We start from the raw sequence: 26939 nt of genomic DNA on the forward strand, positions 1-26939 counted from the left end.
AGGATTTGGTGAACAAAACAATTAGGCACTGTGATTAAAAGGTGTATGATTGATGGATATTGAAACTCGACAGTGAAAAAAAATATTGGTGTAAAATAAACTTGAATGCTTACTTAGTGACAACTAAAAAGGACATTGTGGAAGAGAGCATTTGGCGCAGAAAAGTCAATGGTCAACGGTTCTTAGCGGTGGCCTCCCGTGACACTTGGGGTGACCCCTGGTGAATGGTGTGCATCTTTAACTGGCGTGCGCATCAACAATAAACGAGCGAGCAATGGTGAGTCCAGCATCGATGGGGGCGTTCGAAGTCAGGTCAGCGCGCTCCAGTGAATGAGAGGATCCACTTCGCCGAAAGTATGGATGATGGTACAAGATCCCCACGCAAATGCGCTGCAGTTTATCCAATTGGCTGCGATACTAACTCGATATCGGAGCCGCTTACATAAGTGACATTTTGACCCCATCTCATGTTTTTGCAAAACCCAAGAAGGGGCCACTGGTGATGAACGATGGTTGTAGTGATCTAAATTGCGGTTTGAACGATGATTGTGATCGTTAATTCACTTTCTATGATAATCAATCTAACTGTGGAGTTCAAAGTGTCTTGAGTGGCTGGCAGAGAGAACGATAGAACAGTATCTTGGAACGCAGCGATCAATGTATCATCGATCGACGGGGAGTTTGTGATTGAGTGGAGGGTTTAGTAACTGTCTGAATTTGTGATATCATCCGAGATAGTACTTCAAAAATCATTCAAATAATTATTTGAAAAATGTCCACTCAACATAGAGGAAGAAACAGAAATTTACTGAATGGTAAAGAATGACTATAGAGGTGTAACTATTAAGTATCAAGGATACATAAGTGATGAAATCCGCGAATTTTAATAAAAAAATCTATACCTGTATAGTGTATATTGTTATATTACTCGACAGAGGAACAAGTGTAGGAACTTCATTTGGGTGATTGGTGGTTGGCTTCTATATTGCTTGGTAATTAAATAGATTTCAAGTTAACTAGGGTAAAACGACCTATTATGGAGGGGTTAAGCGCCGCGTCGAAACAAAATTGTTTTCGAAAATTCTTTAAAAATGAACTGTTTATCTTTTTTTTACATTGCAGCAGTCGAATAGGATCCTCGTTAACTCTAGTTTCGTAAATATGGCGTCGATTGTGTTGAACTTGTGTTGTTTTGTTTTTATCACAATAAAAACAAACTACCGTAATAATAGGACCAGAGATGCCAGACTTGAAGACATGTCTTCAATTTGAAGACATTTGAATCTCTGTGAAGACATTTATTCCGTGAAGACATTTTGAAGACTTTTAAAAATATTTGAAGACTTATCTACTTATTTGAAAATACGAAGACAATCAATAAACCAGCAAATAGAAAATACAATTTTATTACTGACTTACAAATTCTGCGACCTCTATTATGTAAACTATATAAATATTACAAAAGTTATAATAGTCTTTGTCTCGGGCTTAGAATCTCAAACATAAAAATACATTCACACTAGCCAGTTGATAACTGTAACGCATTCTAGACCTCATACCTTAGACCCTTAGCTTTGAGCTGTGCGCTGGTTAAAATATTTCCGATGGAAGCATTCGTCTGAATTTTCCTTGGCGGCGGCGGCTTTTTTGACGTGTCTGTAAAAAGGTATTTCAATCATTACATCGGACTGAATTCAGACTGAATTCTTCTATGACTAGATTTAATCTATTCAACCGTTGAGCTAGAGCCAGATTCTTTTTCTAAATTCCTTCTGAATTCATCTGATCTATTCGGCATTTTCATTCCATCATTCCACATTCCTCTAAACATAAGTCAAGAAACTCTTTGAATTTCCCGTGGATTTTCAAAAGAATTTTCAGTGAAAATTTAAAAGAATTTTTCGTGTAAAATAAGGAGAACTTCCGATGAGGAATTTCTTGTCTAAATTTAGGAGAATTGAAATTGAAAATTCAGTTCAAATTATAGTGGAAATTTATAATACTTTCCGTCAAGAGGAAATAAAGGAAATACTCCAAATATTAAAGGCAGGAAACACATAAAAATTCCACCAAACAAAAATAAATAAGCGCATTTAAAAGCAAAAATAGCAATTAAAAAAGAAGAATTTTCCATAAAGAAATGAAAATGTTCCACGAAAAAAATACAAAATTTTCATAATTAAATCAATATTAGCAATAAATAATTACTAAATTTTCCACAAAATAAATATTTTTTCCATAAAAAATACAAGAAAGCAATGAAGCTGATGAAATTTTACATGAACTTTAAACGCTTTTAAAGAAGGGGTCATATGAAAAAAAAGCACAGTTTGATTGCTTTTTTATAGTTCTTTATAGAAATTTTCTTATTTTTTTATTGCTCTTTATTGATCATTTTGTGGAAAATTTTATTTTTTTATGGAAAAAATATATTTACTTTGTGGAAAATTTTGTAATTTTTTATTGCTAATATTGATTAATTTATGGAAATTTTGTATTTTTTTCGTGAAACATTTTGATTTTTTTATGGAAAATTCTTCTTTTATAATTGCAATTTTTGCTTTTAAAAGTGCTTATTTATTTTTGTTTTGTGGAAATTTTTTAATTGTTGATGGAAATTTTGTTTTATTTGCAGGGTTCGTAATGCTCACTCAATCTCAGGAGCACAGGATGCTCCGATACGAAAGTTTTCGGGGAGAAATCGCTTTTCGGGAAAGAAAAACACCCTGGAGAGTGATAACCATTTTCCGCTCACTTCGATTGCCGCCAAACGTTGCGTTGGTTTGCTTTTTTGTTTTCATTTTCGAGTTTTTTCGTGGCACCATAAATGCAAATGGTAGTAGCTTATGTGGAACAAATAACTTAACGCTTTCATACAGATAGCGTGGTGGTGTGGCTAGAGTAAGCGCATCCCCACAGTTATTATTGTTACTATTCTGGGTTCGAATCCCGGCGCGGCCATACAATTTTGTAATTGTTCTGCGATAATTCTCGCGAAAAGTGAGTGAGAGAGTAAAACTGAGGAAACGAAAAATGATTTTCATCTAACAGGCAAGATTTTCGTTTATCTTCCCAGGCTAATTCTGTAGAACAGATTGATGGATGAAAGATGATCCTCAACATAAACAACGAAAAAGATTATCCTTTGGCCCGAAAAACGCTTGCTTTGGTCTCATTGAAACGAAAAGTCGAAACCCTGTTTATTTATGGAAATTTAATATTTATTTATTGCCCATACCCTGATTTCTTTATTGGCATTTTTTTTGGGAATTTTCTATTTTTTTTTGTTAAATATCTTGGCTGTGCATATGCACAGCACATGTTTCGAAATGGACAAATTGATATGAAATTTGAGAAAAAGAATCCACGTGTCTTGGAGGGATTTGAACCCTCAAACTCCTACTCTCTAGATAGGCGTGATAACCCCTACACAACAAGACCACTTAAAGGTCACGTTTGCGGAAAAGCCATCAGAATCCGAGTACCAACCTCCACCGCGGTTAGCTTTCTTTTTTGCAAATTGAATATCTTTCGGATGCTTGATAGTAATCAAGTGTCGGTCTTTCACCGTCATTAGTCGTCTGAGTACACGCGACCGCACACGTAAGGCAATCAAACTCATCAAATGCTTTAGCCAAGCAAGTCTTTGGCACAGCAGAGTGCGATTGATTCGCATTCTATATAAGTCCGCCCAGTCTGTTGTTGATAGGCTGAGATAATTTCAGTGAAAAAACGGGACAAACGCGCTTGTAAAATGGGACATGTCAAAAAACCTTGTGATAAAACAAGAGCTGTGGAAATTTCAAAATTGATGGGCTTAATTTTCATTTTCCGTGTAAGAAATTATAAATATTTTAGAATGAATCATTCATCACCATAACTTTCTATTGTATTAAGTTAGTTGTGGAAAAATACTAAACTACAAATATTTCACTCTTCAAGGAGGTCCTTCGTAGCTTAGTTGGTTAAAGCACCAGTCTAGCGTACTGTAGGGTCGTGGGTTCGAGTCTCACCGAAGGGAAAGTGGTTACCTCCAATACATTTTTCAAATCATTATCTTCCACATAATGTACATATTCACATATGAGTTTTCATAACATTGTAAATTAATGTCCAAGTCGGATGGTTTAATCCCCGGAATATAGGCAACTTTCATTGAACTGAATAAACAATAGTCAAACTACCCTGCCTAAGGCCGGTTTTAGGCATTAGAAGGGTAAGAAAAAATAGTTTCAAGAAAAAATGTCAAAAGACAAATGCGAAAAGAGCAATAGGGTGGGATAATTGATTTCTTGTGCCAAATCCCTTTTTCATTAATATAAGTGGGAAAAAATGTTAGGATAAGAATAATAAGAATCTCAAGAAGGAAAGAACATTAATAAAATGTAATTTCAATTATTTTCATGAATATGGTTGGCGCCTGTCAAATCTAACCAATTCATAGTCCAATTTGATCAAAATTGATTTAAATGACGCTAAAAGTAGCCTAAACCTCGGGAATCTTGGCCCATGTGCTCCCAAAAAACGGGACTCATACAATTTCGTAGCGAAAGAAAAAAAAATCTTAGCGATTTATAGTCTGGTTTACAGCTTTACAGAGAGGTTTACAGAGAGTCCGGATATTTTCGCCTGGATGTGTTTTAAATCGGGACGTTTATTTTTTATTTTTTCATAATGGAATCCCATAAATCTCGTCCATACACATTAGGGTGCGCCTTATTTTTCGAATGTTTCCGAAACCTGGAATTCGTGTGCTTAAACGCTTTTTTATGGCAAAAAAAGAGTAGCCTCCGAATTTCAGGCCAAAATATTGAAGTTTAGAGGTCGCGCAAGGGCCTTTAAGGTGATTTTTTGACCATCAAGTTTAGACTTTCATAAAAATAATCATAACTTTGGCAATATTCATCCGAATTACAATGTATTGTAATTAATCTCTTCAGTATTAAATTTATGAAAACTTTGTGGAACATCATATTTATTGAAATCAGTTCCAAATGTTGGTAATATGCAGATTTTAATAAAAATTTCTTCTTTTTTAAGGAAAATCAGTTTTACAAACGCTCTAACTTGGTCAAATATCAGCCGAATCCGGATATTTTTATATGAAATCAAAAAGAAATTTGTATTCTATTTTTTCTTAGAACAAACTGAGTTTCTAACAACATTATTTGGCAATGTTTTAGACCAAATACTGCAAACCAATTCTTCTATTGAACAAAGACGCTCCATAGTAGGCCATCATATTATTATTTTTATAGCACATTTTAAATTTTATAGTTTCTTTTCTTATGAAATTATACCGTTGACGTAAAACTGGTTTAGTATAGTAAATTTACTAGAAACTGCATTACCTGTAAGAATTTCATTATGTTTTACTAGTTTATTTGTGGACGCAGTAGCGCCCGTAGCAAGTGTTTTTTGTTCAATCAAAATTTTCAACGTCTGTTGTCTGTGATTTTTTTCATCAAATGCTGTGTTTGGTTGTCTAAGGTTGTCACTGGCTTTGTTTTCTGCATCTGATAGTAAAAAAGAATTGTCAAATATTTTATTTTTTGTGAGAATTTCCCCGCGTGCTGCGTCTGGTTGGCTAGTCACCGGACAGACAAACAGGGCTATTATATTTATGATTGTTTTGACAAATGTTATGCCATAATGAAAAGCTGTTTATAATGAGAGCTTACCCGCAGTATAATTTACCGCTCTTCAATCAGTTAATAATTAATAGAACTGTTTACTATTTTCAAGTATTCCAGATTCAAAATGTCACCTCTCCATTTGAATGGGCAGCTTGAAAGAAATCTCGCGGACATTTTTAACCAATTCCATAAAGATTTAAAGGTGCATTGAATGAGATTTGTGTTTTTTTAGACTTTCGAGTTCTTCGAACACCTACATGTTTCAGCGATTACATTTACATTATTAAATGAGGATAACTCATTATTAACGGTCTACGTACCACAATCAATCTTATATTGATAGAATTCTTCCTATAAAATATATGTCAAAATTACTTTTTCAAACGGAGAACATTCTTAACAAACCGTTGCTCATACAGTCCGGTCTATTAAAACCGTAGTCACTATGATCAAAACATTGCCGAACTACATTGCAGTTCAGTAAACATTTTTGATTAAGGTACAACTATTATGAATCTACTGTCCCGGATTTACCATGAGTAAATCGAGCCTTCCAGCATAATTATTTACCGTTCTTTGTACAGCTACAAATAGAACGAGGATATGATTGATACCGTTACCTATTAACACTAAGTTCTTCAAACAATACAAATTAATGGAAAACTCTTGCATTAATCTAAACCAATGAGGCTTACCGTCTTCGCAACATAATCAATATAATATTAATGTTAATGATGAACTTATTGATATATAAAAAATCACTTTAATAAAGACCAAAAAAAAAAATATAATATTAAAATCCATCTTCCAAAAATGTGTAAAGAAAATCAGACTACAGCATGAATTTAACTCAATACCATTATGATTATGGTACAATTTGGAATGTAAACCGTTTCTATCATAGTTCAGCTATCGCTTTGAATTGCGAGCTTACGACCTTTATGAAATAAAGACTTCCAATAAAGGCTATTTGTTGATTTTAATTCAAATGATAAGTAGATTTACTTCAAAAGATTTTTCAGAAAAATAGTTCGTCACCAATTTAATAAGATTATTTATAATTACAATTTCATTTCACTCGTGCTATAATCATCATTGTAAACAACATTTCATTATATCATATAACATTTTAAAAACTTCAAAACAGCAAAGCATAATGAAATTCTTACAGATCATCCAGTTTTCTGCTGATTTACTGTACTTAATCAGTTCTGTTCCATATGAAAAGGAACTATTATATTCAAAATCTATCCAGTTTTCCACGAGCGGTAATGGCCGCCAGTATGCCTGCGGGCTAGTCTCTGGTTTGACGTTTCTGGAGGTCAACTGCACCCACCATTCGAGCATTTTTATCAATGTGGTATATAAGAAGGAAAGAATTCACTGATACAGCACCTTTTTATATGCCACATTGGTTAGAATGCTCGGAGCGGTGGGTGCAGTTGACCTCCACAGACGTCAAATCAGAGACTAACCCGCAGCCAAGCTGTCGGCCATTACCGCTCGCGGAAAACTGGATATAATAAAAATGAGTTGGTCTGTGTTCGTAACCGCATAACTCGAAAACGGCTGGATGGATTTTCTTCATTTCTTCAGCAGTTACGTTCGTTATCGTTTCCGACGGGTTTATATGATATTTCTTTATGCAAAAATCACAAATAAGGTTGAGGAAATCGTGAAATAATAAAATTAAGAATCGTATAGGAATTTCGCATGGGCGGTTCACAACGCGCGTTTTCGCCTACTATGCAGGACAACGTCTGCCGGGTCGACTAGTATACTATAAAAATAATAAAATTATGGCCTGGATATTTGACAAAGTTAGAGCGTCTGTAAAACTGATTTTCCATAAAAAAGATGAAATTTTTATCAAAATCTGCATATTACCAACGTTTGGAGCTGATTTCAAGGAATATGATGTTGCATAAAGTTTTCATAAATTTAATACTGAAGTGATTAATTGTAAATCGGATGAAAATTGCCAAAGTTATGATAATTTTTATAAAAGTCTAAACTTGATGGTCAAAAAATCACCTTAAAGCCCTTTGCGCGACCTCTAAACTTCAATATTTTAGCCTGAAATTCTGAGGCTACTCTTTTTTGCCATTTGGGCACACGAATTTCAGGTTTCGGAAACATTCGAAAAATAAGCCGCACCCTAATACACATGGTAACGAAATTTGAGACAAGCTCCTGATGTGTAAACTGCCCTTATAGTACGTGCGGACCTTAAATCTAGCATTTAGTCCGACTAAATTTTCCCTCGGTTTGAAACTGCATTCAACTCGATTTTGTTCAGTTGATATATACATTATTTTTTCATGCCGTCATTTTTTTACAGTACTTCGGAAGATACAAAAAGAATTATCAAAAATGAGCCTCATCTGAAAATTAGATGTGTTTTATTTTATTGATGTTAAGGCTTGACTTGATTTTCAGGAAATGATTGCCTACCAAGTTACTAATTCCGTTCAATTCACTGATGAAATTGACCAAATTTCAATGCCTCCGGAATAAGCAGAAAAAAATAATTGAAATGAAACTGTATGGAAAAATCCCCTGGAGAAGCACATGTTGTCTATAACTGTGAAAAACCCTGAGAAAAATCGATCAATGAAAAATACAAAACGGCATAACAATATTCTTTTAAAAACAACTCTAATAACATAACTTCTCACACTTTTTAATGGGTTTCGTCCATTTTCTTTGACTCTAATGAAAACACAATAAAACACTTTCTTTGTAGGTATTTGATTTTAGATTCCGGCCTAAAACTTGATTTAATAATATTTTGCAGCTCTTTGGCAGAATCAATGAAAAAACGGGACAAATTGAGGATTTTTTTCAGATTACGACGGGACAGCACAAAAAGGTCTAAAAAACGGGACTGTCCCGTTAAATACGGTACGTATGGTCAGCCTGATTTCAGATCGAATTTCCACAGAATTGTCCATAGAAATTTCATAGAATTATTTGAAAATTTCCTTAAAAAATCCATACAATATTTCGTTGAAATTTCGTAGAATTTTTTAACGGATTTTCCGAAATATTTCCTGTGGCATTTTAGATTATTTTGAACAATTTCCTATCTAATAGATAGATTATAGATTTTTTTTTATCAATTTCCCAAGGAAATTACAATTAATAAATTTCCGAGGAAATTCTGGAAAATGTCCATTGAAAATTTCGGTACATTTCTCGTGAAAATTCCGAATTATTTTCCATGAAAACTACAATTTCCTGCGGAAATTGCGATTTTTTCATAGAAACTCTTGTAATTTTTTTAAACAACTTTCTTTGGAAATTTCGTATTTCTCGTGAAAATAACGAAGAATTTCCCACGGACATGTAGGAAAATGTCCGCCACAAATGTTGAAGAATTTTCGGTGCAACATTCGAAGAATTTTTTTTCGGTGCTTACTGAAACTTACTGAAAATACTGAAATACCCTGGAAAATTTGTAGAATTTTTCGTGGTAATTCCAACGAATTTGCTACGGAAATATCAAAGATGTAACCCTAAAAAAAATCCGTTAAAAATCATAACTGAAGGACAAGCATCACAGAGTCCAAAACTAAATTCACTCACGTTTTCAAGGGCACACCACTCAATACGGAAACAGCGACAACTTTTGTTTTTATTATTTCTAGACTAACATGTGAAAAGGGCGTAACAGCCAAAATTTATTCCTTCTGATTCTTCGTCTACGTATATAGCTTTATATGTGGATGAAGAATCAGAAGGAATGAATTTTGGCTGTTACGCCCTTTTCAAATGTTGGTCTAGATTTCAGCTTTGCTGCGTCGCAGCATGCGTGGAATAATGAAGATGACAGTTGTGCGATGCTTTTATATAGAGTGGTGTGCCCTTGAAATCGTGAGTGATTTTTGTTTTGGATTCTGAGATGCTTGTCTTTAAATAACTTAAATTTCCATAGAAATTCCTGTGAAAACTCTTAAGATTCTTCCATGGAATCTCCAAAGAATTTCAAGTGGAAATACAAAAGATATTTTATAAAATTTAGAAGAAATTTCCTGCTCAACACAGAAGAGTTTCTTGGGTAAATTCAGAAAAATGCAAATAAATCCGGAAAAATTAAAAAAATCTAAATAAAAAGATCTTCGCACATATTTAAAAAAAAAAAATAAAAAAAGAAAAGTTTACGTAGACTCTTGGTAGACCCCCCTGTCCCCCTTCGTAAACAAACGTAGACTTTTAGGGAATCCCTGGATGATGGACAGCCCCTTATTTATATCACTGTTTGTTATAAAAAACTGAAGCTGTTATTTTTGTGTTATATTATTGCTTTGTTTTCCTTCTCGGGCCTTCCTTCTTGTAGCTGGTTGTAAAATTAATTCTTATCTTCTGGCTTTTTCAGTCCGAGATATTCAAACGGGTTTACATTTGCATTGACCGACGTTCCGGCCCGTTTTTTACTATATTTCAAGGGAAAAGCTGTTTCCTAATTTCGTGCAGTTAACAACTATAAACATATATGGTGTTATGTACGAAGAACGGCAGACAGCTTTTCCCCTAAAAAAAAACATTGAACAGGCCGAAATGTCGGACAATCTAAATGTAAACCAGTTTGAATATCTCAGACTGAAAAATCCAGATAATAAAAATAAAATTCCCCTGTCGGAGTATAATCAGTTGTATAATTAATTAAATATATTTTTGAAACTCTCATTTATTTGTGACATTTGTTTATCACCTTCACCAGGAATACTTCGGTGGTTTAGAAATTCTTCAAGATAGCACGTGAGTGGTTTTTAAGGAGCTACAAGATATTCATCGTACATAGAGCAACAATTTTCTAAAATTCAACACAAAATATCAACGCCTCTCCAAAGATTTTTTATCAAATAAAAACATTATGAAATGTTTATGTTAGTCGTCGGTGATCAGGTACTCTAGAACTTTTGGCAAACTCAAAACAAAGAAAATAATGGTGGAGATACTTTCAGAGACTTGTAAGGAAATCTTGCACCCGCTGAGTAAAAGGAAATCTTTTAGGTTTTTTTCCGGTATCTAGAAACAATGGAGTGACATTAATACAGTTGATTTTCTTGTTGAATCAACAACCACGTGTCCCAAGTGTGCGGACAAAAAGCATCCACTTAAAGAAGCTCATATTGGGAAAATTTGCCAAAATTGTAGGTATCCATTTCGCTTGACACTTTTGATAAGAAATTGTGTACAATTTTTCTTATTTTTCTTGTCGTAATAACCAACAGTAAGCATAATTTAGGTTATCATTATACATCATATGTACAACAAATCAATAAATGTGCTCAACCAACGCATAATTGGTTAAGGTTTGTGCCATATTGCTTAGCTTAGCTTACTGTTTATGAGTTCTATGCTATAGAAAAACAAGCCAAGATAGTCCATGTGTGGCATTGCTTCACTACTATTCAATTAGGAAACGCAGTGTTGGATTCATTTTCATTATGTTTTAAAATTCAAATTCTGAAGTAAGTTATTAAGTCCACAACAGATGTACATATTCCCGAAACTGGCGTTGTATGGATGGTCATACGCACATTTTGCATTCTTTGTCCATGTGCTTGAATGTGCAAGGCAGATAATTGACGTCTCCAATCTGTTTGACATAATCGCTTTTTGCGGATACTTTGGCTTGCGCACTGCAACCGACATCCATTGGATGACTTCGTCATCGGCTTTTAGCCGCATGATAGCTATTTTGATTTATGACCCATTCATCCACTTGTCTGTGCGCCGTTATTCCAAAAACCGATTTCTCACATAGAACTACCCCTGCGCAAGAAATTGTCGTTCACGAGCATCTATTTCTAAAAAAAACTGGAGCTAAACACCCAAGGCAACCGCACTGTTGCGTGAGAGAAAATTCCCGTCAATTGGTTCCAACTAAAGACCCCACGACCGAGTCTTCTTCATTTCCAATCTAAGTACTATCACCGCAAATAATCGTTACCAGCCAGCGTACATTGCATTGCCTGCAGCTAGCTGGTGAAATAAACGCGGTGCGAAAAGGTCAATCCCGAACCGATACTCGGCGGCACTGTGACATAATTTGAATTGCGATCCGCATCTTCATAAGCGCACGAAGTCGACATGACTGGTGGTGACAAATCCCAGTGGAGATGCATCGATATTCCCCCTGGTAGATGTGACTTGATGTTTAATTGATGACAAACATATTATGCAAAATTATAATCAATTTGCATCGATTAAGAACGTGATATAATGTTATATAAAAAATTAAATATTTGCATAGTATAGTGTTTTCGAAAGTATTTTGGAGTGATGATGATGATTTGTAGAATAAATTTCAGTAAGTTGTTCAGTAAGGGCCCTCTTTAGCCGTGTGGTAAGATGCGCGGCTACAAAGCAAGGCCATGCTGAGGGTGGCTGGGTTCGATTCCCGGTGCCGGTCTTTTCGGATTGGAAATTGTCTCGACTTCGGGCGTTCGTACGTTCGACTGTCGGGCATAAAAGTATCATCGTGTTAGCCATATATGAATGCAGAAATGGTAACTTGGCTTAGAAACCTTGCAGTTAATAACTGTGGAAGTGGTTAATGAACACTAAGCTGCGAGGCGGCAATGTACCAGTGGGGGATGTAGTGCTGGACAATATCATTACTGTGTAAGTATATAAAAATCAGGGTATTGAAGGTAATTCTGATCTATAGCGCAAGCGCTAATATTCACTTATCTAACGTACCATTTTATAAAATAATATCTAGCAATCATTAATATGTACATTTAGTCTAAGCTAAGCTACAAGTAAATTACATTTAAAGCGGTAAAAGATTAGAAAAATGATGATTATTATTTTTTCAAATGTTAGATCAAGCTCACGGGAACATGTTTGAATACAAAAATAAAACATATTTTCGCGAAGGATGCCTATTAATGTGGGACACCGGATTTTTCACATAATAAATTTTGAATGTACCCAATATTTTTTTTTACACGGTTGGTATTTAGTAATTCCTCGGTCAACCTAAACTCAAAGAAAGCTCAAAGCAAAGCTCAAAGAAAATTTAGGTGGTATTCAGAGATGCATCTGAACACGAGAACGCGTGTTCGTGTTCAAAACGTTTTGTTCAAGAGCACTGACCCAACTTAACAACTTGTATCCTAGGAAAACAAATTCAAGCGACGGCATGCTACACATTTTTCGGCTGGTAATGGAACACGTGGGCATCTAACGGATAGAAATCATGCTCGTATGTTTTTGGATAGTTCCAAATCTAAGGAATCTTAGTTACCATGATCGTTTTGCTTGCGTATCAACCCAGTACACACTGAACAGTGTTCAGAGTTCAAAACTAAGAACACCAAGGCACGCTCTTGGTTCATGTTCTGTTCAGGATGCATCTCTGGTGGTATTTCAACCACCTAAATTTTCTTTGATTTTTTTGTGAATTTTTTTGTGAATTTTTTTCGTGGTGTGAACTCATAGTTTCATGGACGCTGGAGGTCATAATCGAATAAAACCCAACCGTGTAAAAAAGGAATCGGGTGTAAATGGACAAATCGAGTAGGCTGACCAAACTTTGCTGGTGATGATCGATACAACAGAAAAAAGTTATCCCTAAAAAAATAAGGTGTACCTACTAATGTGGGACAGACTGTATTCACAAGCCATATACAAATCGATTCAGTTCAGTAACGAGAAAGGCATTATCACAATTGCCCAATATTTGGTAAATAACAGACCCAGAACATCAGTATAATAGTAATAGACTCTCGGTAGTGACCGAGCATTGATTTGGGATCATGAGCTTTATGAGGGTTTATTTCGCGCGCAGTGTTCCAACATTCGCCCCATCCAATTAGAGGTATCTGTGCCTGCGCAGCTATCTATTAGATGGTTTGGGTCGCTAATGCTCCGGTGTTGATGATGGTGTTTGTCGTCGCAATTGCAACAATCATCACCATTGAAGCCGAACCAAAACAGGAGATTGTAGATAGTGCGGCGCTCACAATGGAAAAAGTATTTCGGACTAACTTTGAACTTTTCGAATAAAGCAACGACGTCGTCATGCCGCCGTTCAGCTTCTCAACGCAATCGGCGATGGGTCATCTTCGGTCGGCTACTACTGGTCAAATTGCGGTTGAGAGAGGTACCCTCATTTTCAAATTGCGGTTTAGTGACCTTCCCATTTTTCTGTCGAATCGATGTTAGTTCTACATGCGGGATTATCGTTCGAATTCATGACCTACATGACCGCAAAAACTGAAAAGTGAATCACGCATTTTTTGTCTGGTAGCTAACCAGACTTAATTAACGTGATGAAATTTATTCCGAAAACAGCGACGGTAGTGGAATCTCATTTGAAATTTACTATCGAACATGTGCGTCTACCAAAAATGGTTCATCATGCCTCCCCTGTTAAGCGTGGTTTACATTCGGCACTACTTATATTTAAGTCCAAGTCATTGGACGTGTTCAAGTTAGAAGAATTGGATTGCCTCATGCAAATCAAGCATCAGCGATATCGAAAACCATTAAAGCGCATATCTATTAATGAACAATATTAATAGCATTAAAGACAATCTATCTTCTCCCAATCACATTGATCGTTTCACACTTTGCTCCTGTTGTGGTCGCCGAAATCAAGCGAAGTCGGGCTCAACAGATGCGATATATTCGACTGATGACCGGCTGCGGTCCGTCGAAGTTTGTTGTGATAATCAATCGTTATAAATCACGATCGCATCTTAGCAGCTTCCATATTCGATTTCGATTTCAATCGAAGCTGACGAAGTCTCGACGGTTGCAAAGTGTTGTTATCAATCGATGCCGTGTGCTTAAACATGAGGGGAAATGATCGTAACACAAAAAAAAAATCATGTGCAGAGCCGCGTAGTGTGAGCTCCAAAAGCGCTCTTGGCGAAACGCTCCTCTTGTACGAAGAGGAAATATAATGCGCAAATTTTATATTTGGAGAACAATTTGAATCTTACCTAAAAGAAATATGAGATATGAGATGATTTATTGATTTAAAGATGCTTTGAATAACTTTCGATATTCAGGGGGGGTGAGGAGACTTGATCCCCGCGGAGACTTGATCACTCCGTGTTTTATCGAGAACTAAAGTAGTTTTGTTCTAGCGTATTTTTAGTATAGATCCTCAAGACAAATGACCTTTATGTGATGAGTTATTTTTTTTGGATTGACAACCTTATTTATTCTGCAGGGCAGTTTGTATGTTTTGACCTTTCTAAAGTTTTGTTTATTGGCCAACAACTTTTCATAACAATGATCAAATGCTTTCGTTTTTTTTTCACAGCACAAAGTCATAAATATGCTTAATGATCTGAACTGATGAAAGCATTCCATCAAAGTTTTAGGATATTTGGATTTGAAGTTATTGCCTCAATATGGGGACACTTGATCCCATACAAAAATTTGGCGAAAAAATTCAAACAAATATAAATCTGTTCTCAGACCTCTATTTTTTTGTTGATTTGATGAAGGGTTGGCAGGAAAAATTATTTATTGCGTGGATATCAAAGAAAGGGGATCAAGTCTCCCCAAATTTTAAAATTGCATATGCTGTCGAATTTGATAACAAAAATCGTTCACGTATACGCACAGCAATTCGAAAATTCCACGTATTTTGAAGGAAAAATATTTTAAAAATCTGAGAGCACTTTTCTAATTTTATTAAAGCAAGTGCTTGGAGAGGGATCAATTTCCCCCGAATATTTTAATAGTCGATTTTTGACAGCACTCCAAAAATCGATTGTGTATCAATAACAACAATAATTTAAGGACTGTCATACATCAGTAAAGTTAAATACTATATTTTTTGGAGAGTCTGTGTGGAAATCGCGTATGTTTATTAATTTTTGTCTGTGATACATCGGAAATCAGAAAAGGGGATCAAGTCTCCCCAGTCTCCCCTACAGATACCATATACATGAAAGTCTCACCGATAAAAACATGATGTGATTTTAAACGTATTTTTAATTTTTATGCACATGTTTGGAGCCTGGAAATGAACGCAAAATTCAATAAATTTTACTTTTTTTTTAAATCGAAATAAATTGAAACTGTGCTTGCTTATGAAATTTAGTCAAATTTGAATGAATATGGAATGTTAATTCATTTGTGCCATTGAATTTTCAAAACTTTTGCCCGTAATTTTATTTTTATTTTTGTGATAGGTTTTGACGCAAATAATGTAATGGACTTTGCAGAAGTTTGGAAGAAGTTCATAAAAATTACTAATTGTTCTTTACGGTCAGATCAGAGAGTAGATCACAGAGAAGAAAGGATTTGAGAAGCTTTAAAAATTAAGAAAAATAATTTGTTCAAAACAAATAGCGTGCCCAAGTGGTCAAGGAAAGAGGAGTTCAAAATCATTATTTTCAGGTGATGCACTAAATGAACATTTTCCTTTATAGTGTTTGTAATCTTCTGTAATCTATGATCGAAAATTATAAAAGCGATAATCATTGCTTGTTTTATTTAAAAATCCTGAACACACGTATTGTTAGATCTCTTCTTCTTCTTCTTCTTCTTCTTATTGGCATTACATCCATACACTGGGACAGAGCCGCCTCGCAGCTTAGTGTCCATTAAGCACTTCCACAGTTATTAACTGCGAGGTAGTTACCATTTTTGCATTCGTATATCATGAGGCTTACACGATAATACTTTTATGCCCAGGGAAATCGAGACAATTTCCAATCCGAAAATTGCCTAGACCGGCACCGGGAATCGAACCCAGCCACCCTCAGCATGGTCTTGCTTTGTAGCCGCGCGTCTTACCGCATGGCTAAGGAGGGCCCATTGTTAGATCTTATTGGGTCGATAAATTGAACTCTGAAGTGGATCGGTCTATGCACGGCATTACTATATATAAAAATCTTCATTGGATTGGATTTGATTGGATTAATAAAATCCCACTCTCCCAATTGTTGTTGGTTGAAATCACCATCGGGTCTTTTTGGATCGAGGAAAATCCAATTCTTGATTAGCTTACTTATGCGTTGGGTCAACAAAATGCAATTCTGACGTGGTTAGGTCGATGGTCGAAAGCGTCATTGAAACTCTAAATAATTAAACGAGCAAATGTGCTTAAATTGTTAATCATTGTAGATTGCTAGTGGATTTTGATTGTGCAACTTCAAACCAATAATAGTCAGTTTTTGGTTATTACATGTCTTCTAATTATTTTTTTCTATTTCTTATAGAGCAAACATTGATTTTGGCGCCCCTGAAGGGGGAAGGGTCGTTTGCCCGAAACCCATTTGGCCGAATGCCTCTAGGCGAAACAAACCCTTAAGTCGAAACCCATGTGACCGAAAGTCATTTGACCGAATTGGTTATTTGGCCGAAAAAGTCATTTGGCTGAAAGGGTCATTTGGTCGAAAAGGTCATTTGGCCGAGCCGAAAAGGTCATTTGAATGAAAGGGTCATTTGGCTGAAAGGGTCATTTGGCCGAATAGGACATTAGGCCGATTAGGACATTTGGTCCATTAGGACGTTTGGCCGAATAGAACATTTGATCGAATACGACATTCGGCAGAATAGATATTTGAAAAGTGAGAAATAAAGAGTGAGAAGTGAGACGTTTCACTACTCACCCCTCTTCTTCTTCTTCTTATTGGCATTACATCCCCACACTAGGACAGAGCCGCCTCGCAGCTTAGTGTTCATTAAGTACTTCCACAGTTATTAACTGCGAGGTTTCTAAGCCAAAGTTACCATTTTTGCATTCGTATATCATGAGGCTAACACGATGATACTTTTATGCCCAGGGAAGTCGAGACAATTTCCAATCCGAAAATTGCCTAGACCGGAACCGGGAATCGAACCCAGCCACCCTCAGCATGGTCTTGCTTCGTAGCCGAGCGTCTTACCGCACGGCTAAGGAGGGCCGCTGCTACTACTCACCCCTCATTGCTCACTAAAAAGTGAGAAGCTGGAAGAGAGTAGTGAGACGTCTCACTTCTCACTCCGATCTACTAACTTTTCACAGTGAGAAGTCGGGGCCATCCAGAAACCACGTGGTCATATTTTTGAAGATTTTCAACCCCCCTTCCCCCATGTGGCTTATCGTGGTCATTTGCAGACCCCCCCTATGACCACGTGGTTTTTTTCAAGTACAAAACTTTAAAAAAAAACTCTATGTAACTAAAACATATGATTAATCCGATCAATTTTGAAGATGGACAATTTCAACTGATTCAAAATCAAGCTAAGCCCAGCATGGAAATTATAAATTTTCATGAATTCAAAAATATCTACCAGTATCGTGGGCTGAACTTAAGGGTATTTTAGAGAACCTTGAGCATATCGTATTCCTGAATATGAATCACTGGCTTAACGTTCAGGATGACCCATCTTAATATCTGAGTGTTCAGAATGATTCAAACATTTCAACTTCATTTGCATGCTCTTAGAATCGAAATCTTCCCAAGGTTTCGGATATCTGAGTTTTCAGGGACAGCCAAATCTAAGCTCCCATATTTTTTCTGTAAAGCCAATATCTTGACGAACAATTTTACTGAAGAAAATGGTGGCCTAGCTCTCTTTTGTGATTTTATAGACAATCTAAAACGCTGGGCATATATGACCCATCCATCCTGAAAGGGTTGAGATTTGTTTTGGAATTCAATTTCAATCGTTATTATAATACAGTTTTTTATCCCAGATTGTTTAAGGAATTGGAGGGATTTTTTTCTGGAACACTGCCGCTTTTTTCATATCGCAGGAATCTCCTTAGTTCTAAGACCCTTTTATGAATTTAAAAAGCATTTTATTTAGAATTTCATGTTGATTTTTTAAATTCAAGCTTCTCTATGTCATAACCTTTTTCATACGCACTACTAGAATTTTGTGCATTTAGAACATTTAGGTGAATTATTAAATTTTTCGATCAATCGATAAATATTTATCGATCAAATATCAATTATCAATTAAGCCTAAATTATTGCCTATATTTATTGCTTGGATTAGTTTTAAATTCCAAGAATAATTATTCTGGAGTTGCAGGGGAAACCCTTCGGAATATTGACAAGAAATTCTTCGGAGTCTCCACGGAAAAATCTTTAGAATTTCAACGACATTCTTTTCCGAAATTCTGTGGAAGAGTTCCGAAAACGTTCGATAGAAAATTTGAAGAACTATAAGAATCCGTAGAAGGATCCGAAATGCATATTTACGATGAAAATTCCAATAAACATCAAATTCCGAAGAATTTCCAATATAAATTAGAAAAAAAATCCAGCTTACTTTTTCTCTAAAGATTTTCTTCAAAATCCTGGGCAACTTTAATGAATCTTCAAAGAAAATTCTTCTAAATTTCCAAAGGAAATTTTTTTCGTTTTCCAAAAGAAATTTTTAGACATTTTCAGCAGTTTTTTTAATTTCCAAAAGAAATTATTCGGAATATGCAAAAATATTTCCGATGGAAATTCCTAAGATTTTCCAGTAGAAAAATCGAAAAAAGTTCATCTGAAACACCAATAATGAATTTCCCGACGAAATTCCGATGTTTTTACAAGTGGAAATAACGAAAAAAATGTACTTTTGTAGTACTTGTAAAGGTTGTACTTTTGAAAAATTAAATCAAAATTTTAAAGATTTTCTGATGTGAAAATTCCTTTAAATTTTTTAAATCATTTCCTGTGCATCTTTGCATCGTAAAGATTGAAAGCAATGTTTAGCTGAACCTACAAAGAAATCAAAATGACTTCCCGAAGAAGAATGAATTCCCGGTGAAATTTTGGAAGAATTTATGGAGCAAATTGAAAAAAACATTAACCTTGAGAATTCTAAAGATTTTTTCTTTGAAAATCCAAAGAATTTTTTGAAGATAATCCGTAGACTCTTCCGTGGAAATTCTAAATAATGCCTCGAATAAAAAAAATACTTGGAAAATTAAAAAAAAATGTGTAGAATTCACAAAGAGCGTAAAAAAGTATTCCGAAAAATTTTCATTTCAAAATTCCAAATTTGAAAAAATCCAAAAACAAAAAATCAACAGAAAAAGTGTTTCGTGTGGCATTGGCTGTTTAATATCTCTTGGAAATTCAGAAGATTTTTTCTTGAAAAATTTAAAAGTCTTCTTCTCTTCTATGGCTCCATATTCCAACTGGAAGTTGGTCTGCTTTTCAACTTAGTATATTCTATTAGAATTTCCTCAGTAGCAAAATTTTTCAGAGAAAATCATTCTGAATGTCAGAATTTTATCAGGATTATATGAATTAAGTCAAAGTTTTTACATGAAATTTCTTTACTGGATTTTTACTGATAATCCACAAGAAATTCTTTTGAAAGTTTTTTTCTTGGATTATTGTAAAAACATGAACATTTTTCAAAATTGTAGCTGCGTACGCTGATGCAAAAGTGTCGGCGGCGTGATGCCAAAAACCATGCGCGGCGGAATTTTTTTTAAATATTTTTTTCATTTTTCCTTTCCAATTTTTTTTGTGGGAATTGAGACTGAATCGCAACCTGGTTTTTCGTTAATTTTTTTATGGAAAAAGGATCTAAGGCTAAGATGGTAAAATAACGCAGATATGCATCGGCGTTACGACTGACGCTGCGTTACCGGTTTTCCTCGATGTACACCTACATACGTCTTTTCAACGCTGAGTTGAAAAGACGCTACGTGGGCATCGGCCCTAAGATGCGCCTAGCGTTTATTAATTAAATCATTAAATTTTAATCATTTGTATTTTTTTCACCGCTATTGTTATTCACCAAAAGTTTTTCGTGTAAAAAAAACACATGGTTCGAGAGCAACACCCCCCTCCCCCCATGTGGCTTATCGTGGTCATTTTCCAAACCCCCCCTCCCCCCATACATGACCACGTGGTTTCTGGACGGCCCCAGTGGGAAATAAGTAGTGAGAAGTGAGACGTCTCACTTTTCACACCCTATTTCTCACTTTTCATTTCGGCCAAATGACCTTTTAGGCCAAATAACCCTTTCGGCCAAATGACCCTTTCGGCCAAATGATCCTCTCGGCCAAATAACCCTTTCAGCCAAATTACTGTTGGGATAATGGTCTGTTCGGCCAAACAACTTTCGGTCAAACGGCCCTTCTCCCCCTGAAGGTTGGCGCCCTTTTCGGGGTCATCCGCACGCTACGGGCGTTGTCAATGTGATTTAGGAAAGCATCATGTTTTGAAGTTTAATTCGTTTAAATCTAGTGCTACTCTAACTCTATGCTACAATTTGTAGCCCACAAATAACCAAAGACAACATCTGAAATTCTATTTATTGCTCTTAACCTACCGCGACTCGCTTCAACTTTCATAACACGAGAACTCGCATGTTGTTGTAAAGTACAGGTTTCGTAATACTCACTCAATCTCAGAAGCACAGGATGCTCCCTCACGAAAATTTACGGGGAGAAATCGCTTTTCGGGAATGAAAAACGGCCTGGAGGGTGATAACCATTTTTGCCCACTTCGATTGCTGCCAAAAGTTGCGTTGGTTTGCTTTTTTTCCTTCATATTCGAGTCTTTTTTGTAGCTTATGTGAAACAAATAACTTAATGTTTTCATACAGATAGCATGGTGGTGTGGCTAGAGGGAGCGCATCCCTACGGCTATTATTGTTGCTATTCTGGGTTCGAATCCCGGGGTGGACCATACAATTTTGTAATTGTTCTGCGATAATTCTCACGAGAAGTGAGTGAGAGGTAGAAACCGAAAAGGATTTTCATCTAATAGGTAAGATTTTTGTTCATCTTCCAAGGCTAATTCTAGAGAAAGGATTGATGGGTGAAACATGATCCTTAACCATGTCCTCAACATAAACAACGAAAAAGGATCTGTGATTTTGAAAATTGTCGTCTTCTACAAAGTTGCTCGAGGATTGGAACCAATATTTTGAGAAACTGTTTGGTTTAGAATTCAACCGAAAGGCGGCGCTACTACGAACTTAACTAAATGATCATTTTTACGGACGTTTTGGATTATCTGGAAGCCCTCCTGGTGGCCACATGCGGTCATAGAAGACTAAGAACTGTGAATTAACTCTAAGGACACCGTCAAAAATGGTTTAGAAAAAAATGCGCTGCTCTGGGACGAATTTGTTAAAATGACCATTTTTACGAACGTGCTAGGTTTTCCGAAAGGACATCTGGTGGCCACCTACAATAATAAATTAGTGAGAACTGCGAATTTACTCCAAGGTCATTGACAGAAATGACATAAAAAAATTGCGCTACCTTAGCATAAATTGGTAATGAAATAAATAAATAAATTATTCATTATTGATCACTTTTCCCCGTACGCCTGGGCCTTCTATTTAGTTATATTTACCCGAGCCTTCTATCGAATTACTTTTCATATATTATCAATTGATAAAGAACTAATTTTGAGATGAATACATGGTGCAAATTGGTCAACTGACTGAAAAGATATCACATTTTTACTCAAACTGTTGTACTTTTTACAACAGTCCCGGAAGGTTAAAAGGCCACTACACGCACACATCGTCGAAGCCTCGGTTGGTGGCATGGAAAACTATTGATGTAATTTGTACTGTATGGAGCTCGATGCTTTGAACTATCATTATTCTAGAAGTGCTTCAATAGGTCCAAGTATCCGTTTGTTAATTTTAGTTTTCACGTGCTTTAACTCTATTTCCAGATGTGGAAACTCTTGATAGTGGCATGTCTGGTGGAACACGGCCTTGGGCGACCCGACGTTTCACATATATTGAAGAAGGAAGCTCAACGCCAGAACAGCAAGACCTTTAATCCGCTGGAATATCTCAGTCAACAGTTGGGATTTGGCAGTGAATTTGGTGCCAGAATTGCGAGTGAGTACAGTGTATTTGATATTTCAGTAGCATTGAATGATATCCATTTTTTTAAAGGTAGATCATCGAATTTTGGTGGAAGTAGACAAACGGGAAGCCGATCATTTAGAAATGCTGTGAAACCATCTCCGTTTAAAAAAAGTGTTGACTTTGGTTATACATATGAAAAACCTTCAGATCCGTTCGATTTTCCGATAAATCCAGATGCAAATCTTATCAAGCCAGTGTCTACTCAAGCTCCAGCATACCTACCACCTGTGGCACAGGGTCCTCAAATTCCAGCAGATGAGGCGTTGGCGGTTTCTGGAGCTCCAAGTGTACCATCATACCCAGGAATAGCACCTGATGTAGTAACCACAGAACGTGGGTCAACCAGTTCTCCGGAATTACTAGACATAGCAGGAAGTCCTGAGGGACCACAGAGCTCATCTACCATACGACCTGAGCAACCCTTTTCACCAAGTGGTCCGGCACAGTCCGCACAGAATGGTTATAGCTCGCCAGGATCCACATCCGGTGATATGTTCACCGGTTATCCTCAAACATCAACTTTAAAGCCAATTCCATCTTCGAGTGCTTATCCGCAAGGATCAAGTACGAGCTTAGAAAATCTGCCGGATGGTCACATAACATCAACGCAAATTCCTATATCACAAGAAACATCATCGACCAGCTATCCCGAATCTCAAACAACCACTGAGAATGAATTCTCCGGTTATCCTCAAGGTTCAAGTTCTTCCCCATTCCTGCCCAATGAAGATTCCACGTCATCTGGATACCCACATACAAGTTCAACATTTTTACCCGACCAAGAATCATCGACAGGATCTACAGCTGGGCCTACTCTATCTTCAACAGTTTACTCACAAGATTCTGATAATCAACCAACAACCCAGTTTAGCGGATATTCCTATGGTCCTAGCTCAACTTTCTCACCTAGCACTTCATCGACCGGGTTGATTGGAGAAACTACAAATTCGATGACAGTTCAAACAACTACAGAAGAAAACTTCAGTGGATACACACACGGTCCTGTTTCATCCTCTACAACTGAAAATCCTGAAATCGTATCCCCTCTTACAACCGAAAGTACACAACCCAGCGCACCAATTCTTCCACCCAACCTGAACGAAGTTCTTGGTGAGCCTATTGATATCAACGAACTCGCTACCACAACACAGCCTACAACCACCACTCAAAAAACAATTGATGGAGCTTTCATTCCACCGAAACCGCGTCCAGAATTGGTAGTTCCTAATTTCCCAAGTGTTCCACAAACTCCTGAGCAAACCGAACAACCCGTCACTCCACTGGAGGAAGTGGTGACACAGTCCGTTGTACCCGGACAAGTGTCATCTACGTCTGCTCCCGAATATCTGCCTCCAGATGGTGACACTTCTGAGAAACCATTGGGTGAAGCTGCTGCTGTAGGAGGCGGTTTCGGTGAATCTACAACTTCTGGCGCGTACCCTCAAACCTCCACATTTGTAAATAGTGACACCACTACTTTAGGGTACTCAAGTTTAAGTCAAGAAACCACAACCTCTGGTTATCCAGTGTCAATACAAGAATCAACAACCGTATCTAGTTACCCGGTATACGATCGCGAAACAACGGCTTCACCGAGTTATTCGAGTCCCAGTGAAGGAATGTCTTCCTCTTCGGGATATCTCGATCGTGACACTACAACTTCGTCTGGTTATCCTGAAGTAGATCGGCAAACTTCAACTACTTCAGTTTTCCAAGAAGGTACAACTGTAGAAAATCATGTTGGCACTGTTGAACATGAAATAACCACATTTGGTGGATATCCAGGTTTCCAAGGGTTCACTACTACTGCAGTTCCCGAAATCAATATCACTGCTGTTTCCCAAACGACTGTTCCTGCTGTCGACTATCAGACGGGTACTCCGTCCAGCGAATCGCTTGGTGCGGGATACTTCCCAGCTTCAGGACAGCCAACTACATCTTCTTCCGTAGAGTCCGATTACGTTTCCACGTCAACTGCTGCTCCCGAATATCTTCCACCAGAAGACGAAAATTCAACCAGCCAGTATTACCCACCGGCGATTAACGCTACAATTGAATCCCTTCCAACGCCAAGTGTTACAGATTTCCAACCCGATCAACCTTCTATCCTACCAGACAGTCTGATAGTTAATCTAACTACTCCGCCATCTCCACACGAACCTTATCAACCTCAAGCGCCAGTCAATGTCATGGATATGATAACTGCTATCAATGGTCTAGTTCCAGGCAGTAATACCAACAATGGATATCTGCCGCCATACAAAACGAACAGTCCGGATCTACGGATCGTGGTTGGTGACTCCACGCCACAACCTAGCGATCCTAACAGTTCCGTGCCAGAATCGGAAGCCGATGGATCCGAACTCCAACCAAGGGTAGCCCTGGTAGAATCCACTAGTGAGGGCTATAGCTACCAAGTACCGAACGACCGGTTGCCAGCTCCGGTGGTGCCGTCGCATACGCTCGATGAAAACGGTTACCACTACAAAGTCCCCAATGTTCCTTTTCGTACCTAGGTTTAATCAATTAGCTGAGTAATGTTATGTTTCGGGGGTGTACCCTTCACGTTGAAATATGTACCATCAAATCATTTTGTTTCTCATCGGAATTTCAGTGACTTAGAAGACTGCTCCAACTTGAACCGTAATGCGGGGACTGACATGACAATCATCAAACTGAAAACACACGATCAGGCATAATTAATTTATTTGCTGTTTCTTCATTTTTTAGTTCTACAATTCTCCCACTCTGCTATCAACATAATCAACATTCATTATTTTTTATTTTGGTCTCACATTTTGGAGACACTGGCAGTGATTGGCACACTTAGCACAGAAGATGAGCTTATTGGCGGTACCCGCTGAAGTGACGATGTTATGCAATATGTCGTTGGTTCTCCGAACGCGAATCGAATGCGTACGTTGGGGTCACAGCAGTTCGATGCTGCTTTTTGAGGTGATTAGTGATGGACATTTTTTTCTTCTCATTTTTGCGCTTGATGGGAAAGAAAATGCATTGGCGTGGCTTACGTTGGTTTCATCATATATGATATTTGATTTTTTTTATCTAAAATTAGTATTACTAGGCGAAAAGTAGGTAGACGCAACGATTTCAAGGTTTTCTAACGAAAGCTTCACAAATCGCTATTAGGAAAATGCTTTCTTGGGGTACCTTTAGTTTATGGGTAAATGTTCTGTCCGTTGTTGAATTAATTTCTGAATTTCGAAGTTATTTCTGATATTCTGTTTTTCAACTTCTCAATTTGCATAAATCACAAAACATTTTTTTGCATGGTACCTACATGCATCATATATTATGAAACCCTTTGAAAATCAGGAATCTCTTAGTTCTTCCATTTACTTCTGATAACAAAACAATGAAAAAGTTTTATGGTTGGGAACGAAATAGATACGTACCCCTGTGTTCAGAATAATGGCGGCGGAGGCCGATTTTCATACAAATTGGCTCAGTTTGACAAGCTTTTGTAACTTTTTACCCCAATGACCGATTGAGCTGAAATTTTGGCGGTGCGCTACAAATATGTTGAAATTTTCATATACTAAGTATCGAATTTTTCGAACCACTCGTAAAAAACTTACACACTAGGTCGAATTGTTTAAAATAATAGCAGTTTTTGTTTCGAAACATCTGAAAAACAATTGATTGAAATGTCATCAACTTGCATTTAGGTGCTGATTATTCAAAATTGTGGAATGTGACATTTTTTTTCAAAAGGATATAATCGTAAAACGACGCATCCTACAAAAACACTTATTTGTATGGGTGACTATCGCAAAATCAGTCAAGTTTTTAAATAAAAATATTGGAAAAAATCCAAATTGAGGCATATACTGAAAAAAAAATCGATTTTTAAAATTAAAAGTCGATTTGCAAAAAAAGCATCCCTTTTGATTTGGACGAAATTTTGTCTCAATATAGATGGCACTTTTAAGGAAAAAAGTTTTTCTGAAAGTCTCCTAAATAAAGACAAAAAAAAAGTTTTTCTAACAAAAACTTTTTCTTGCTCGAATTGGTTTTTGGTGTGTTTTCATCCGAAATTAAACCAGTAAAAATTCTAATCATCTCAGAATCCAATGAAGCTCTATTTATTATAGTATTTTATCTGATTTAACAACCAAGTGTACTTTCAAAAATCGAGAATCCCATTTGACAAAGGTTTATATCTTTAACCCTTTCAGGCCCACGGGGTCATATATGACCCCAATAGAAAAATGGATGTATAAAATCACACGATGGATAAAAGTGAACAACAAAATTGCTTGAAATTAACTCCCCTATCAGGTACAAATATCAGGCAAGGGGGATCAAGGCCCAACAATAAGCTAGAACGTCATGAACATGATGAAGTTACGAAAAATAAAATTTGAGGTGTATTGGCAGTGGATTGTGTTGCTCCTAAATAAGATTTCTATTCAAACATATCCGTAGAGTTACTGTGATGTACAATAAACAATTTTTCAA

At 36.6% G+C, this 26939-nt stretch overlaps 1 protein-coding gene across 2 annotated transcripts; it reads left to right on the forward strand.

Moving 5' to 3' along the window:
- On the forward strand, window positions 1-25948 carry LOC134214257 (mucin-2-like). Of its 2 annotated transcripts, none has more exons than XM_062693664.1 (3): window positions 1-277; window positions 22256-22427; window positions 22485-25948. In XM_062693664.1, the coding sequence occupies exons 1-3, from the start codon at window positions 275-277 to the stop codon at window positions 24971-24973; spliced, it is 2664 nt and encodes an 887-aa protein (XP_062549648.1). In that variant the 5' UTR covers window positions 1-274; the 3' UTR covers window positions 24974-25948. The 2 variants fall into 2 exon arrangements, with proteins under 2 accessions (XP_062549648.1, XP_062549650.1); XM_062693666.1 differs by lacking the exon at window positions 1-277 and adding an exon at window positions 9494-9512.
- The last annotated feature ends 991 nt before the right edge of the window (window positions 25949-26939 follow it).

This window comes from Armigeres subalbatus, chromosome 2 (assembly GCF_024139115.2).
Source record: "Armigeres subalbatus isolate Guangzhou_Male chromosome 2, GZ_Asu_2, whole genome shotgun sequence".
In the NCBI taxonomy this organism is placed as follows: Eukaryota; Metazoa; Arthropoda; class Insecta; order Diptera; family Culicidae; genus Armigeres; species Armigeres subalbatus.

Coding starts and splice junctions, on each gene's coding strand:
- LOC134214257 (XM_062693664.1), top strand. Junction 22,428..22,484: donor ATTTGGTGCCAGAATTGCGA/GTGAGTACAGTG, acceptor ATTTTTTTAAAG/GTAGATCATCGAATTTTGGT.